The sequence below is a fragment of the Thalassophryne amazonica genome, chromosome 10 (assembly GCF_902500255.1).
Source record: "Thalassophryne amazonica chromosome 10, fThaAma1.1, whole genome shotgun sequence".
Lineage (NCBI taxonomy): Eukaryota > Metazoa > Chordata > Actinopteri > Batrachoidiformes > Batrachoididae > Thalassophryne > Thalassophryne amazonica.
In genome coordinates this window covers 66495311-66509960 of record NC_047112.1, presented here as the reverse complement: position 1 = coordinate 66509960, position 14650 = coordinate 66495311, and the positions used below count along the sequence as shown (strand labels likewise).

At 43.1% G+C, this 14650-nt stretch overlaps 1 protein-coding gene across 1 annotated transcript in view; it reads right to left on the bottom strand.

Moving 5' to 3' along the window:
• Nucleotides 1-14650, bottom strand: part of rad54l (RAD54 like) — a 113536-nt gene that overhangs the window by 83310 nt on the left and 15576 nt on the right. Inside the window, exon 2 of the mRNA XM_034180176.1 lies at nt 10894-10977. Coding sequence (XP_034036067.1) covers nt 10894-10977 — 84 coding nt within the window. The remainder of the gene's footprint in view (nt 1-10893; nt 10978-14650) is intronic.

Below are 14650 nucleotides of genomic sequence, written 5' to 3'. Positions count from 1 at the left end.
CTTCTCAAATATCAGTGTGTTCGTCTCCTATATGATATATTTAACTGAAATTTCTGATCCAGACAACCAATGATTTAATATGCATATGTCGCGGACATGAACGAGCAAAGCTCGTCAGCATCTCACCATGTCATTAAGGTTCTTCAGACTTATTTTGAGTAAAGGCTTCAGGGGAGCATTACTATGGCAAAAACCTTCCAGCTTCCACCCAACAATTCCTGTAGGCACAGGCACGAAAAGCCCAACTTTTTCCTGAAGCTCCCTCTGTTGGTTGGCAGCCGACCAGGGAGTGGAGGTGTCAGGAATGAAATCTCCTGGGACCCGCAGTGGTTGGCCATAAACCAACGCTGCTGATGACGATTGAAGGTCCTCTTTGGGGACAGATCGTAGACCCAGCATGACCCACGGGAGCCTGTCCACACCCAGGCTGTCTGCAATGGCATTCCAGAGCCTGCATGATTAATGATTAATCGGGTAACTCAAATATTTCAATTACAAAAAATGTTTGAGGCAAAGAATTTGCCTCGAAGTTTCGTTTAACGCTGTAGTACATACGCCAGGTCTGTATGTGATGCTGTAATGCTCCCACAAAAAACAGAGAAGAAGACAAAAGAGCATGCACATAACCAATGTAAGAGCTAATCAATGTAGTAGGCGATGATAGAACTCTATAAAGCCACATACTGAGTAAAATAAAGCCTTTTAAGAGAAAGAGGGTCAGCTCTGATCATCTGAAACAGACTTATTGCGCATTTAAAATGAAGCAGCGTGTTTATATATGTTTTTTTTAAAACATGGTTTGGTCCACTGGTTGCTCTCCACCTCCACAGATGAAGCAAAAGGACATGCACTTTAAGTGAATCATGTCTGACTATTCAAAAGGAAAAAAAAGCCTGTATTCAGATTGCAGCCGTGTGAGCAAAAGGTGGTAGTGTCAATCAATCGCTGGATTTTGACATCCACCAGTAGTCCATAAACACACAGAAAATCCACACCCAAGAGAGGGACAGCGACTTTAGCTGTGATTAAGTCTCAGCTAAACTTCTGGCCACCAAAACACAAGTCAACATGTCAAGTGCCGTACGTGCATATGGGGGTGCTGTTGGCAGCTGCCAGGGGGGACCAAACCCATCCGCTACAATGTCCAGTCTGGAGGTGGGCAGAATGCTCCTCTGAACATCAGTGTCACACAGGAAATGATGGCCGGACAAGGTGTCTTGGATGACCAGTAGCCTGTCGGTGCGGCGGACGCTCCTGGTCACTACGGAGCACCAGCCCCGATGTTTCTCTTTCTGCTGAAAGTGCAGAGTGAGCGACAGCGCTTGGCTCTGGATGCAAATTTAGCATGGTAGAAACAGAGGCTGGGCTCAGAATGCTGCCGAGGCGAAGTAAGTGCTGTTACAATGAGTGTTGCATCACCTGGGGGCAGTGCAGGTATGTGAAAGGTGTGGGCTGGGGCAGTCGTGACCGTGTGGGCAGGGATGAGTGCTGCAGCAGCCATGGCATGCTGGTGTTGACCAGCCAGAAAAAACTTGCCCGCCTCCTCTGCCAGTGCCAAACAGTCCATGGTGGTGGTGTTGGCCAAAACTGTCCACACCTGTGGGAGGAGTTGCCGCAAGAAGAGGTGGGCAAAGAGGAAATCAGGCCTGTGTTCTCCTTGGAGCTGTCCATAAGTTGCTGTCCCCTAAGCCGTGCTGAGAAAAAAGCCTGCTGGCCCTCTCAGCATCAGAAAGTTCAAATGTCTTTAAAAGGTGAGCCTTGAGAGCTGCATATTTATTCACTGCAGGGGGATTTTGCAGATTAACCAGTCTTGTCACTGTGGAACTGCTGAGAGCTGACACGACATAGTAGTACTTTGCGCCATCCAAGGTGATCTTCCGCAGTGCAAACTGCGCGTCTGCTTGAGCAAGCCAAGCTGAAGCTGACGACTCCCAAAACTTGGGGAGCTTCAAACACGCAGCATTTTGCATCATAATCGCATCAGAATGTCTTTCAAAGAGGTTTAGGACAGACGTTGGGGTCATCAGTATGGAATTTGCAACGGATTAAAAAAAAAGGAGCAACAATTCCCATTTCGACAACGCAACAGTGTGTCACTTTATTTCTCTATTCACACAATTCACAGGCTTTTTATCACAGCTCAGCCCTGCCCATTAACCGCATAGGAGTCCTGATGGGAAAAGATCACAGTTTGTCATATGCATAGCAGGAACAAACTTTGCCCATTACCCACACAGGGAACCTGACAGGAAATATCAATATGCACACCTCAGCATGTGATCACATGTAAAACAGACAACGCACTATAACCACAAGTGGTGACACCTTGATATGCATGAAAGAAAAAAAAAAGCTGGGTTTATTGTTTGGATTTGGTGAAACTATACATGCATATAACACCCAGTTCAGAGACTGGCCTTACGCCATTTGAAATTTTGTATGGCAGGCCCTACAGAATACCAGATTTACAGAAAATAGCTGGGCCTGATAGTGAGGATGAGGGATTAGTTGATTATAAGAGACGTGTGTTGTCCCCCATAAGAATGTCATACACGCTAACAAGATATCAGACTCTCCTATTTCTGTGCAGGGCCCTGAGAATCAGATCCAGATTGGCGACTGGGTGCTGATAAAGACTATTAAGAGAAAGAACTGGCCATCTCCGAGGTGGGAAGGCCCATTCCAAGTGCTGCTAACCACCCCCACTGCAGTGAAAATTGCAGAGAGGTCATCTTGGGTGCATCTATCCCACTGCAAAAGACAAAGATACCTGAAAGATCCCGAACAAGACAAGGGGAGCGACGTGTAACAGTGACGGCTGATGGCCTATGGGCCCAGCAACGGCTGGAAGTGCGTCGTAACAGAGACAGAGAGTGACCAGGAGTGAACAAAGACAAAGACCAGAGATTGAAGCAGATGCCAGGGTCCTGAAGCAGATGAGAAACCAGCTACAACCGAGGAGAATCCTGTCAACATAAACCAGGATTAGAAGCAGACGGACTACAAGCTTGAAATAAGAGCACTGAAGCTGATGAGACCAGACCAGGAGAAAGAAGCAGACGGAACTGCATCTTTGAGAATGGGAGACAAGAAAATCCTGTTCTATTCCTGTGCACCTGTGTTTGAAGAAAACGTCAAGAACAGGGCACAGGACAGAGTACATGACACATTGTTTTAATTCCACTTGCAGCATGCCTTACACATACTGATGATAGTACAGATCTATGCACTACAGCTGAAGGGAAATAACATAAAAAGAGTTCCAGAGTCCCTCAGTCCCTTGCTGAACTGAACTGAGACTGAACTGTCCCCTTCAGCCCCTAAGCCCAGACAAACTGAACTTTTTGAACTGTCACCAAAGAAAGAAGACATCTTCCAAGACCAGAACTGTTGTCTCTCTCCTGTCCCTAGGGAAGAAAAAAAAAAAAAGAGAAAACCTCATGACAGGGGGAGTGAGAGAGACATAGCAACAGGTTGTTCAAAATACTGTTTTAGCTATGGAGAGCTTTGCTGCCAGAGCAGGCTGCAAACTACGCAACCTGATGATGATTTTGACAATTATTGCTGTGATTGTGGCATTTACTATGTGGTGGTACAACCCCTGGCAAAAATTATGGAATCACCGGCCTCGGAGGATGTTCATTCAGTTGTTTAATTTTGTAGAAAAAAGCAGATCACAGACATGACACAAAACTAAAGTCATTTCAAATGGCAACTTTCTGGCTTTAAGAAACACTATAAGAAATCAAGAAAAAAAGATTGTGGCAGTCAGTAATGGTTACTTTTTTAGACCAAGCAGAGGAAAAAAATATGGAATCACTCAATTCTGAGGAAAAAATTATGGAATCACCCTGTAAATTTTCATCCCCAAAACTAACACCTGCATCATATCAGATCTGCTCGTTAGTCTGCATCTAAAAAGGAGTGAACAGACCTTGGAGAGCTGTTGCACCAAGTGGACTGACATGAATCATGGCTCCAACACGAGAGATGTCAATTGAAACAAAGGAGAGGATTATCAAACTCTTAAAAGAGAGCAAATCATCACGCAATGTTGCAAAAGATGTTGGTTGTTCACAGTCAGCTGTGTCTAAACTCTGGACCAAATACAAACAACATGGGAAGGTTGTTAAAGGCAAACATACTGGTAGACCAAGGAAGACATCAAAGCGTCAAGACAGAAAACTTAAAGCAATATGTCTCAAAAATCGAAAAATGTACAACAAAACAAATGAGGAACGAATGGGAGGAAACTGGAGTCAACGTCTGTGACCGAACTGTAAGAAACCGCCTAAAGGAAATGTGATTTACATACAGAAAAGCTAAATGAAAGGCATCATTAACACCTAAACAGAAAAAAACAAGGTTACAATGGGCTAAGGAAAAGCAATTGTGGACTGTGGATGACTGGATGAAAGTCATATTCAGTGATGAATCTCAAATCTGCATTGGGCAAGGTGATGATGCTGGAACTTTTGTTTGGTGCCTTTCCAATGAGATTTATAAAGATGACTGCCTGAAGAGAACATGTAAATTTTCACAGTCATTGATGATATGGGGCTGCATGTCAGGTAAAGGCACTGGGGAGATGGCTGTCATTACATCATCAATAAATGCAGAAGTTTATGTTGATATTTTGGACAATTGAAAGGATGTTTGGGGATGATGAAATCATTTTTCAAGATGATAATGCATCTTGCCATAGAGCAAAAACTGCAAAAACATTCCTTGCAAAAAGACACATAGGGTCAATGTCATGGCATAAGGTCATTGTCAATGAGCAGATCTGATTTGATGCAGCTGTTAATTTGGGGGATGAAAATTTACAGGGTGATTCCATAATTTTTTCCTCAGAATTGAGTGATTCCATATTTTTTTCCTCTGCTTGGTCTAAAAAAGTAACCGTTACTGACTGCCACAATCTTTTTTTCTTGATTTCTTATAGTGTTTCTTAAAGCCAGAAAGTTGCCATTTGAAATGACTTTAGTTTTGTGTCATGTCTGTGATCTGATTTTTTTCTACAAAATTAAACAACTGAATGAACATCCTCTGAGGCCGGTGATTCCATAATTTTTGCCAGGGGTTGTATGAAAAAATATATGAACCACGTTACAATTAAGACCAGAAGAAAGTGATACCTTTATTCAAATCTGATGACAAGCATCTTTACTAACCATAGGCTTGTGTCTTTCTGGTGTCACAGTTTTCAAAGATATCGGAAAAACTTTACAATAACAAATTTACTGAACAACACAACCTGCTTAATGATAGTCAATATGGGTTTAGATGCAATAGAAGCGATTAATAAACACATGGAGTTTGTGTTGTTTATGGAGTTCCTCAGGGTTCTGTGTTGGCACCAAAGTTATTCATATTGTATATCAATGGTTTTATGTAAATATGTCTTTGGAAGTTGGGATCGCGAGTACAAGCAGACGTGATGAGTTTCCTCCACAGGGTGGCTGGGCGCTCCCTTAGAGATAGGGTGAGGAGCTCAGTCACTCGGGAAGAGCTCGGAGTCGAGCCGCTGCTCCTCCACGTCGAAAGGAGTCAATTGAGGTGGCTCGGGCATCTTTTCCGGATGCCCTGTGGACGCCTCGTTGGAGAGGTGTTCTGGGCACGTCCCATTGGGAGGAGGCCCCGGGGAAGACCCAGGACACGCTGGAGGGACTACATCTCTCGGCTGGCTTGGGAACGCCTTGGGGTTCCCCTGGAGGAGCTGGGGGAATGACAGGGTTTTCTATATATTATCAATATTATTATCAAATATTAATGTCTTTACTTTGATTGTTAATGTCTTCACTTTGATGTACTTTCTGTGATCTTGTCTTTGATTCTGTTCTCTATTTTTCATATATACATATATGCATGTGTGAGAGTTCATGTACCATTATTCTTTTAAATAATTGCTCATTGTCAAAGCAATCATATACACTGAACTGTTCAAGTAATCATTAAAACTGCCACACGAAAAAGTGAGCAGATGATCTTTGGCTTAGAAAATGTGCAGACTGTTTTGCTAGAATTATGGTTTTGCTAAGCGCAGATGTGCATCTTTAATTAACGGTTCAGCCTTGAGGGAAGAGCAGTGTGACCGGAACACTGGTTCAGGGCTGGACATTATTATGGGAAGCCTAGAAGACTGAGGGCTCAAAGCCATAACAGTTTTCATATCAACGTGAGACTAGACTTTGTGTCTTTCCATTGTTTTGTGATATTGTCACTCCTATATGCTTGTATGTAACTATATTCAATGAAAAGGAGAAGCAAATGGGCAGGGCCTTCAGAGCAGACAACAGTTCTTGATTAAGGGACTCACTCGTCTGTTCTCTCCTGATCAGGAAAAGAAATTCAATGTCTCCTGCGTGATCATTTTCTGTGTGTGTAAACTGAGCTGTTCTTTCCAGGTCCAACTCTGAACGACTCTGACAATGTGCTTCGTAGATCTGGATGTTATCACTTGACAAACAGGAAGCACACTCACTATCGCAAATTATTTACAGTTGGGACTCTGACGAAGGTGGTCATGTCGCCTCCTCTTTCCTCTCTTTCTGTGTTTCTCTATCTCTGCCCCAACCTTCAAAAGGCCCAACTTCACCAGACTGAATTCTTCGAACTGTATTTGGAATAACCATGGAATTGATCTGCTGGTCTCTCAACACTATTGACACCATCTTTTCAACAAGGAAATCAGGGCTGGGGGACCCTCCATGCCCAGATGGAACCTATCCTTCGGGCTATGTTTTTGACACCTGGGAGAAGTGGCGCGTTGCATGCTTGGCACCACTCTCCATGGAAGATGTTGAGGATTCATTCTTCTTTGCTTTTATGGCAGGAGGGCTTTTGCTGATTAGGCGCTGCCCTGACCTACTAGAAAATTGGGAAAACGGTTGCTTCCAAAACCACAACCCCACACCTGTCTGTCATGATTAACAAGGTGGGCAAGGGGGTACAATCTCAGACTGCGTTAACTGTGGAACTTAAATGCTGCATTGCAAAGGAAATGATGTTGGAGACCAATGAATATTCACAATTGGATCTGGACAGTTAAAGATAGGCCATATTGGAACTCTGTGCTTCTCTGCCTAATCCAAAAATGGAAGCCTTATGAGCTACCAAAGGTTAAAATGCCCCGTTTGTTTTCCTCCAGAAGGATTTCAACGGCCTTGGTGAAACATCTGGCTCCTTTTCATTTGCCCTCCCCTACAGTCTGCGGTCATCAAAGCCACTCCAGACTCTATGTATACATGGACAGTGACTGATATGAACTCATCTGCACACATGATGCATGCCCCACTCTGGCACTCCCCCCAAGATCAGCCACGCGGTGGAAATGCTGTTGCAGCCCCAACACACTCATTGCCTCAATTCGGGTGACGGACTGTTTCAAAGCTTAGTGTACATAAACAAATCAAATGTATATGTGCGGTTGTTTTAATTCTGATGTGTGCCATTATTATGTTCAACTGGTAATAATTGTGGATTAATTGCTGTATTTTTGTTTGGGGTAATTGGGTGTGAAGATGAATTTCTCTTTTAGGAAACAATAAAGTTGTCTGAATCTTTGAATCTTGAATCTTATGGCCATAATGTCCATCAAGTGTTGAATGTCTGCCACACCCTGCTGGATTTTGTATCGTTTGAATATTAGACCATGTATTATTAATTAATTTGCTTATTAGTATTTATGTTATTTGGTACCATTGTACATCACTTGATTTCACCTATTGTGATGTTTAATGTTTAGTTCTGGTTGAGCAAGGTAGGAGTGTTTTATGTCTTTTTGTAGCAGACATTTCTGTATTTTCATATTTCTTGTTTAATGTGAGACATCTCTATCCCTGCTCCACATCAGTTTCCTTCAGGATAATTCAATTTTATTTATATAGCGCCAAATCACAACAAACAGTTGCCCCAAGGCGCTTTATATTGTAAGGCAAGGCCATACAATAATTACGTAAAAACCCCAAAGGTCAAAACGACCCCCTGTGAGCAAGCACTTGGCGACAGTGGGAAGGAAAAACTCCCTTTTAACAGGAAGAAACCTCCAGCAGAACCAGGCTCAGGGAGGGGCAGTCTTCTGCTGGGACTGGTTGGGGCTGAGGGAGAGAACCAGGAAAAAGACATGCTGTGGAGGGGAGCAGAGATCAATCACTAATGATTAAATGCAGAGTGGTGCATACAGAGCAAAAAGAGAAAGAAACACTCAGTGCATTATGGGAACCCCCCAGCAGTCTACGTCTATAGCAGCATAACTAAGGGATGGTTCAGGGTCACCTGATCCAGCCCTAACTATAAGCTTTAGCAAAAAGGAAAGTTTTAAGCCTAATCTTAAAAGTAGAGAGGGTGTCTGTCGCCCTGATCCGAATTGGGAGCTGGTTCCACAGGAGAGGAGCCTGAAAGCTGAAGGCTCTGCCTCCCATTCTACTCTTACAAACCCTAGGAACTACAAGTAAGCCTGCAGTCTGAGAGCGAAGCGCTCTATTGGGGTGATATGGTACTATGAGGTCCCTAAGATAAGAAGGGACCTGATTATTCAAAACCTTATAAGTAAGAAGAAGAATTTAAATTTTTAAATTCTATTCTAGAATTAACAGGAAGCCAATGAAGAGAGGCCAATATGGGTGAGATATGCTCTCTCCTTCTAGTCCCCGTCAGTACTCTAGCTGCAGCATTTTGAATTAACTGAAGGCTTTTCAGGGAAAACAATAATAATAAAGATGAAGTTGAAGAAGGTGAGTGTGTCCTAAGTCTTCACCGGAGTCCCCTCACAGCTGGATGTGCCTGGAAGATCTCCCAAGGGAGACAACCATGGAAAATCCTAACCAGATACCTGAACCACCTCAATTTGTATCTTTCGATGCAAAGAAGCAGCAGTTCTACTCACAGTCCCACCCACATAGTCGAGCTTCTCACCCTGTCCAGGATTGTAAACCCAGATGATCAGTGGAAACATGATGCACCTGAGCTCAATTTTGAGCTTCATGGCAAAGACTATGAATATTTCCGCATATGTAATTTTTAACTTTTTTTTTTTTTTTTTTTTTTTTTTTTTTTTAGAAATTTGCTAAAATCTCAAAATCTGATTGAACATCTCTGGAGTGATCTGAAAATGGCCATGCACCGACACTCTCCATCCAACCTGATGAGAGGTGCTGCAAAGAAGAATGGGCCAAACTGCCCAAAGATAGGTGCACCAAGCTTGTGGCATCATATTCAAAAAGACTTGAGGCTGTAATTGCTGCCAAAGGTACGAGGTCTGTTAGAAAAGTATCGGACCTTTTTATTTTTTTCAACAACTATATGGATTTGAATCACGTGCGATTACATCAGACAAGCTTGAACCCTCGTGGGCATGAGAGTTTTTTCAAGCCTGTCGGTTACATCATTCGCCTGTGGGCTGGCTTTGAGTGAGGAGTGGTCCACCCCTCCCGTTGGAATCTCTTTGTCTGAGAACTTCCTGAGAGACTGACGCTTTGCTTGATCAAAATTTTTTCCAAAACTGTGAGGCACATCGAAGTGGACATCATTCGAGAAATTCAGCTGGTTTTCTGTGAAAATTTTAACGGCTGTTGAGAGATTATGGACTGTTGCTGTCGCTTTAAGGACTGCCCACGGAGCGGGACGTTGCGACGCGCCCTGAGCCGCCGCTGTCTGCCTATTTCGAGCTGAAAGCTTCCAAATTTAAGCCTCTGTTAACCCAGGATGACGTGAGAGAACAGAGAACTTTCAGAAGAGGTCGGGATCAGCAGTTTATCCGGAAATTCCACTGTTAAAGGAGATTTTGTAATGAAAGAAAGAAAGTGCGGACAGGTCCGCGCGTCGGGACGCAGCCGGCGCCGCGCACCACCACAGGAAAAACACCTCCGTTGGAAGCCTTAAGGACAAGTTGGAACATGTCCAGCTGTTAAACAATTTCTCAGATACTCACTCAACTGAAAGCCATCAAAAGCCGCCTGGTTTTTACAAATGGTTATCAACACGGAGGAACGTCTGGATAAACTGCTGATCCCAACCTCTTCTGAAAGTTCTCTGTTCTCTCACGACGTCCTGGGTCAACAGAGGCTTAAATCTGGAAGCTTTCAGCTCGAAACAGGCAGACAGCAGTGGCTCAGGGCGCGTCGCGACGTCCCGCTCCGTGGGCCGTCCTTAAAGCGACAGCAACAGTCCATAATCTCTCATCAGCCGTTAAAATTTTCACAGAAAACCAGCTGAATTTCTCGAATGATGTCCACTTCGATGTGCCTCCCGGTTTTGGAAAAAATTTTGATCAGGCAAAGCGTCAGTCTCTCAGGAAGTTCTCAGACAAAGAGATTCCGACGGGAGGGGTGGACCACTCCTCACTCAAAGCCAGCCCACAGGCGAATGACGTAACCGACAGGCGTGAAAAAACTCACGCATGCGCACGAGGGTTCAAGGTTGTCTGATGTAATCGCACGTGATTCAAATCCATATAGTTTTTGAAAAAAAATAAAAAGATACATTAGTTTTATCACAGACCTCGTATATCAACAAAGTTTTGAGCAAAGGCTGTGAATACTTATGTACATGTGATTTCTTAGTTTTTTTATTTTTAAGAAATTTTCAAAAAATTCAAAAAACCTTTTTCATGTTGTCATTATGGGGTGTTGTGAATACAATTTTGAGAGGGGGAAAAATGAATTTACTCCATTTTTCCATTTTTAAAATGTAGAAAAAATGAAGCGTTGTGAAAAAGAGAAGCGCTGTGAATACTTTCCAGACGCACTGTACTTACTCACAGTGTCAGCGATCCTCCTCATCTGAGTCTCACTAAGTAACTGTTCATTGGACACAAAGTCATTCCAGCAGGACTCAAGGATCCTCAGACTTAAACATGACAAAACACATCATAATAAAGACAGAAGGACTTACGGTTCCACGTGTCCACTTATGGTCGTCACATGAGTCTTCTGCCTGCTTTCGTTTAGCAACCTGACTTGGAGCCAGACTTCTCCTCTGTGTGTCAGACAAACATAGGTTGTTGATGTGTTAAATATGGTGTGTATCCACAGGAGAGTCGTTCCTTCCTCTCTGCTCCATTGATGTCTAATGCCCATGTACTAGAGAGAGGTGAAGCAGTTGAGGATTATGGTGGGATGAGTTGTTAACCCGTTGATCTTTTTAAGATGGTCAGATTTTATAAAAGGGTAACATATCACCCTCCTCAGATTTAAGCATTTTTTTGGGTGTATGCTTATGGTAGATTAATTAATATTTCCCTAAGTATATAAGTAGATTAATGTCTGCAGAGGAATTCAAGCAGTGAGGACAGCGTCCATTTCAGGGGGCACATGAGCTCAGACAATGCACAAATACTGTTGTGTGGGCCACCAGAAGAGGAGGTACTGCTGGCCCACCACCAGAGGGCGCCCTGCCTGAAGTGCGGGCTTCAGGCACGAGAGGGCGCTGCCGCCACGGACACAACCGGGAGTGACAGCTGTCACACATCAACTCATGACAGCTGTCACCCATCTTCATTTCATCACTCCATAAAAGCCGGATGTCATCTCCACCTCGCTGCCGAGATATCATCTACCTGTGAAGGTAATTCTCTGCTAAACTGAAAACACTGACTAACAGTCTGAACTTCTTTGCAGCCGTTTTCCTGTAAGTGTTTCCTTATCTGTGGGATTGGCGTTTGGTGTGATCAGCGACGGCTTCGCTTCACACCCCAACCAGATAAGTGGTTGACAGGAGCTGCATGTGTGTGTGATTAGAGGTGGAGGTGACTTTCCACCTTCTGACTGTTTTTGTTACTGGGTGTGCACACACCCACATCTCACTGTTTGTGCTCCTCGCCAGCAGTACCAGATCCGACAGTCGGGGACAGTGATCACCTGGGAATTCGGGACTTGGCGGCTCCAGTATTCTCCGGGTTCTGTGGCGGTGGAAATCGTGTGGTTCCGGCTCTTCTCACGACAGACGTCTTCTATCCTCGAGCCTGCCCACACGTCACCTTGGTGTATTGACTGCTGTCAGATTCTGTGATTGTCTGTATCATCGTTGTGCACATTCACAACATTAAATTGTTACCTTTTGGCTCATCTATTGACCGTTCATTTGCGCCCCCTGTTGTGGGTCCGTGTCACTACACTTTCCCCAACAAACACGCCAATAAATGAGCTCAGCGAGTTACTATAACAATAATAAATTAACTCAGCGAGTTACTTTATCAATAATAAATGAGATCAGTGTGTTATTTAACAACAATAAATTAACTCAGGATGTTATTTAACAATAATAAATGAACTTCGTGCATTATTTAACAATAATAAATGAGCTCAGCGAGTTACTTTTTTTTTTTTTATTCAAAAATGTATTTATTGTTTTCAAGACATACATAAAATGTTAAGAGCTGGCAGTGACATTTACAGATAAGTCTAAAGAGTCAAATATTTGTACAGAATGTCCCACCAGTTCAAGGTCACATGTACGGTAAGTGATGTAAAGTAAAAAAAAAAAAAAAAAAAAAATCAATACAGAAAACACACACACACACACACACACACACAAAAAAGCAAAATATTAAAGTAATCCCACCCACCCTCCCAACCTGTCACCATCAAGATAGGATATTAACAACATGTGCCATAGTTACACAAATGCAACCATTAAAAAAAAACAAATTTTCAAAGAGCTGGATACAACTGCATAAAACGTCTCCATGTGTTCTCAAATCCACTGAGATTCTGTTTAAATGAAAACCTTAATTTTTCTAGTTTTAGACAGGACATAACATCCTGTAGCCACTGTGAGTGCAGAGGAGGGTTAGGATCTTTCCATTTGAAAAGAATGGCTCTATGTGCTATAAGTAATGCGAAGGCCAAAGATTGTTTTTTCCTAGCGCTCACATGTGGCTGGTTTTCCAAAACACCAAAAAGTGCAAGTACAGAGTTTTGTTCCAAATTAATATTGAATGCCTGGGACAAAGTGTTAAAAATGTTTGTCCTGAAGGCATGAGCAGGACCAAAACATGTGACAAAGGGTGGCCTCAGTCAAATTACATCAAATGCACAGAGGACTGACTTCGGGATGCATAGTAGACAACCTGGCCCTGGAGATGTGCGCTCTGTGCATCACCTTGAATTGAATCAAACTGTGCCTAGCACAAAAGGAAGAAGAGTACACAAGTTTAAGTGCAGAGGCGCAGGCATCATCTGACACAGTATGACCCAGGTCTTTCTCCCATGCATTTTTGAATTTATCAACTGGTGAACTTTTAAGATCAAGCATGATATTATACAACTTAGAGATTAGACCTTTGGAAGGTTTACATGATAGTATTTTATCCACCATGGTCTCCTGTATAGGAACCTGAATGTTAGATAGTTGTGTGATGAGAAAATGTCGCAGCTGAAGATAACGAAAAAAATCTAAATTTTGAAGGTTAAATTTCTCCTTCAGCTGTGCAAATGACGCCATGGTACCATCCACTAACAAATCTTTAAAACGTTTAACCCCCTCATGGTGCCATTGCCGAAAACCCACATCAATAACAGATGGCTTGAATAAATGATTGATAAGAATGGGGCTCCAAAATGAAAAAATGTCCATACCAAAATGTTTTCGAAATTGTCCCCAAATCTTCAAAGTGTGTTTAATCACTGGATTATCAAATAGAGTGGTGGGGGGTAAAGGCAGAGCTGAACCAACTGAGGCCAAAGGAGAGGTGCTCTGTGAGAAGAGCTCTAATGAGACCCAATCAGGACAGTCCAGCCAGTCATAATAATGGGACCAATGTATCAGACATCTCAGGTGGGCTGCCCAGTAATAAAATCGAAAATTGGGAAGGGCAAGACCCCCCTGATGTTTAGATTTTTGAAGGTGAATTTTACTTAAGCGAGGTTGTTTGCCCTGCCAGATGTAAGAGGTTATCAAGTCCAACTGTTGGAAAAAAGCAAGTGGAATAAAAATGGGCAATGTCTGGAAAAGATACAGAAATCTGGGTAAAATTACCATCTTGACAGAGTTTACACGGCCCACCAAAGATATCGACAAGGGTGACCACCGCAACATCAGCTGTCTGGCCTGATTTAATAAAACAGTTACGTTTTCTTTAAAGAGGTCTTTGTGTTTTTTAGTGACTGTGACTCCCAGTTATGAAAATGTGTCATACTCAACCTTAAAATTTAAATTAGAGAAATCAATATGCCGTGCTTTGTCATTAATTGGAAATAGCTCACTCTTGTTAACATTTAGTTTGTAGCCTGAAATCGTGCCAAAGTTATGAAGCAACGATAATGCAGTAGGGATTGATTCAAGTGGGTTAGACACATAAAGCAGGAGGTCGTCAGCGTAGAGGGAGACCTTGTGCTCCACACCTCCCCTCCAAACTATAAGTACGAAGTGCTATAGCAAGTGGTTCTATAGCCAGATCGAAAAGCATGGGACTCAATGGGCACCCCTGACGAGTGCCACGGTACAAGCTAAATGGCCTGGATAGTTGAGAGTTGGTACGAATCATGGCGGTAGGGTGGGAGTAGAGCAGTTTGATCCAAGAAATAAAAGCGGGCCCAAATCCAAACTTGTCCAGCACAGCGAACAGGTATGGCCACTCAATGCGGTTGAATGCTTTCTCCGCGTCAATGGAGATCACGCATTCAGGTTGGTCTTCTTTAGCGGAATACAT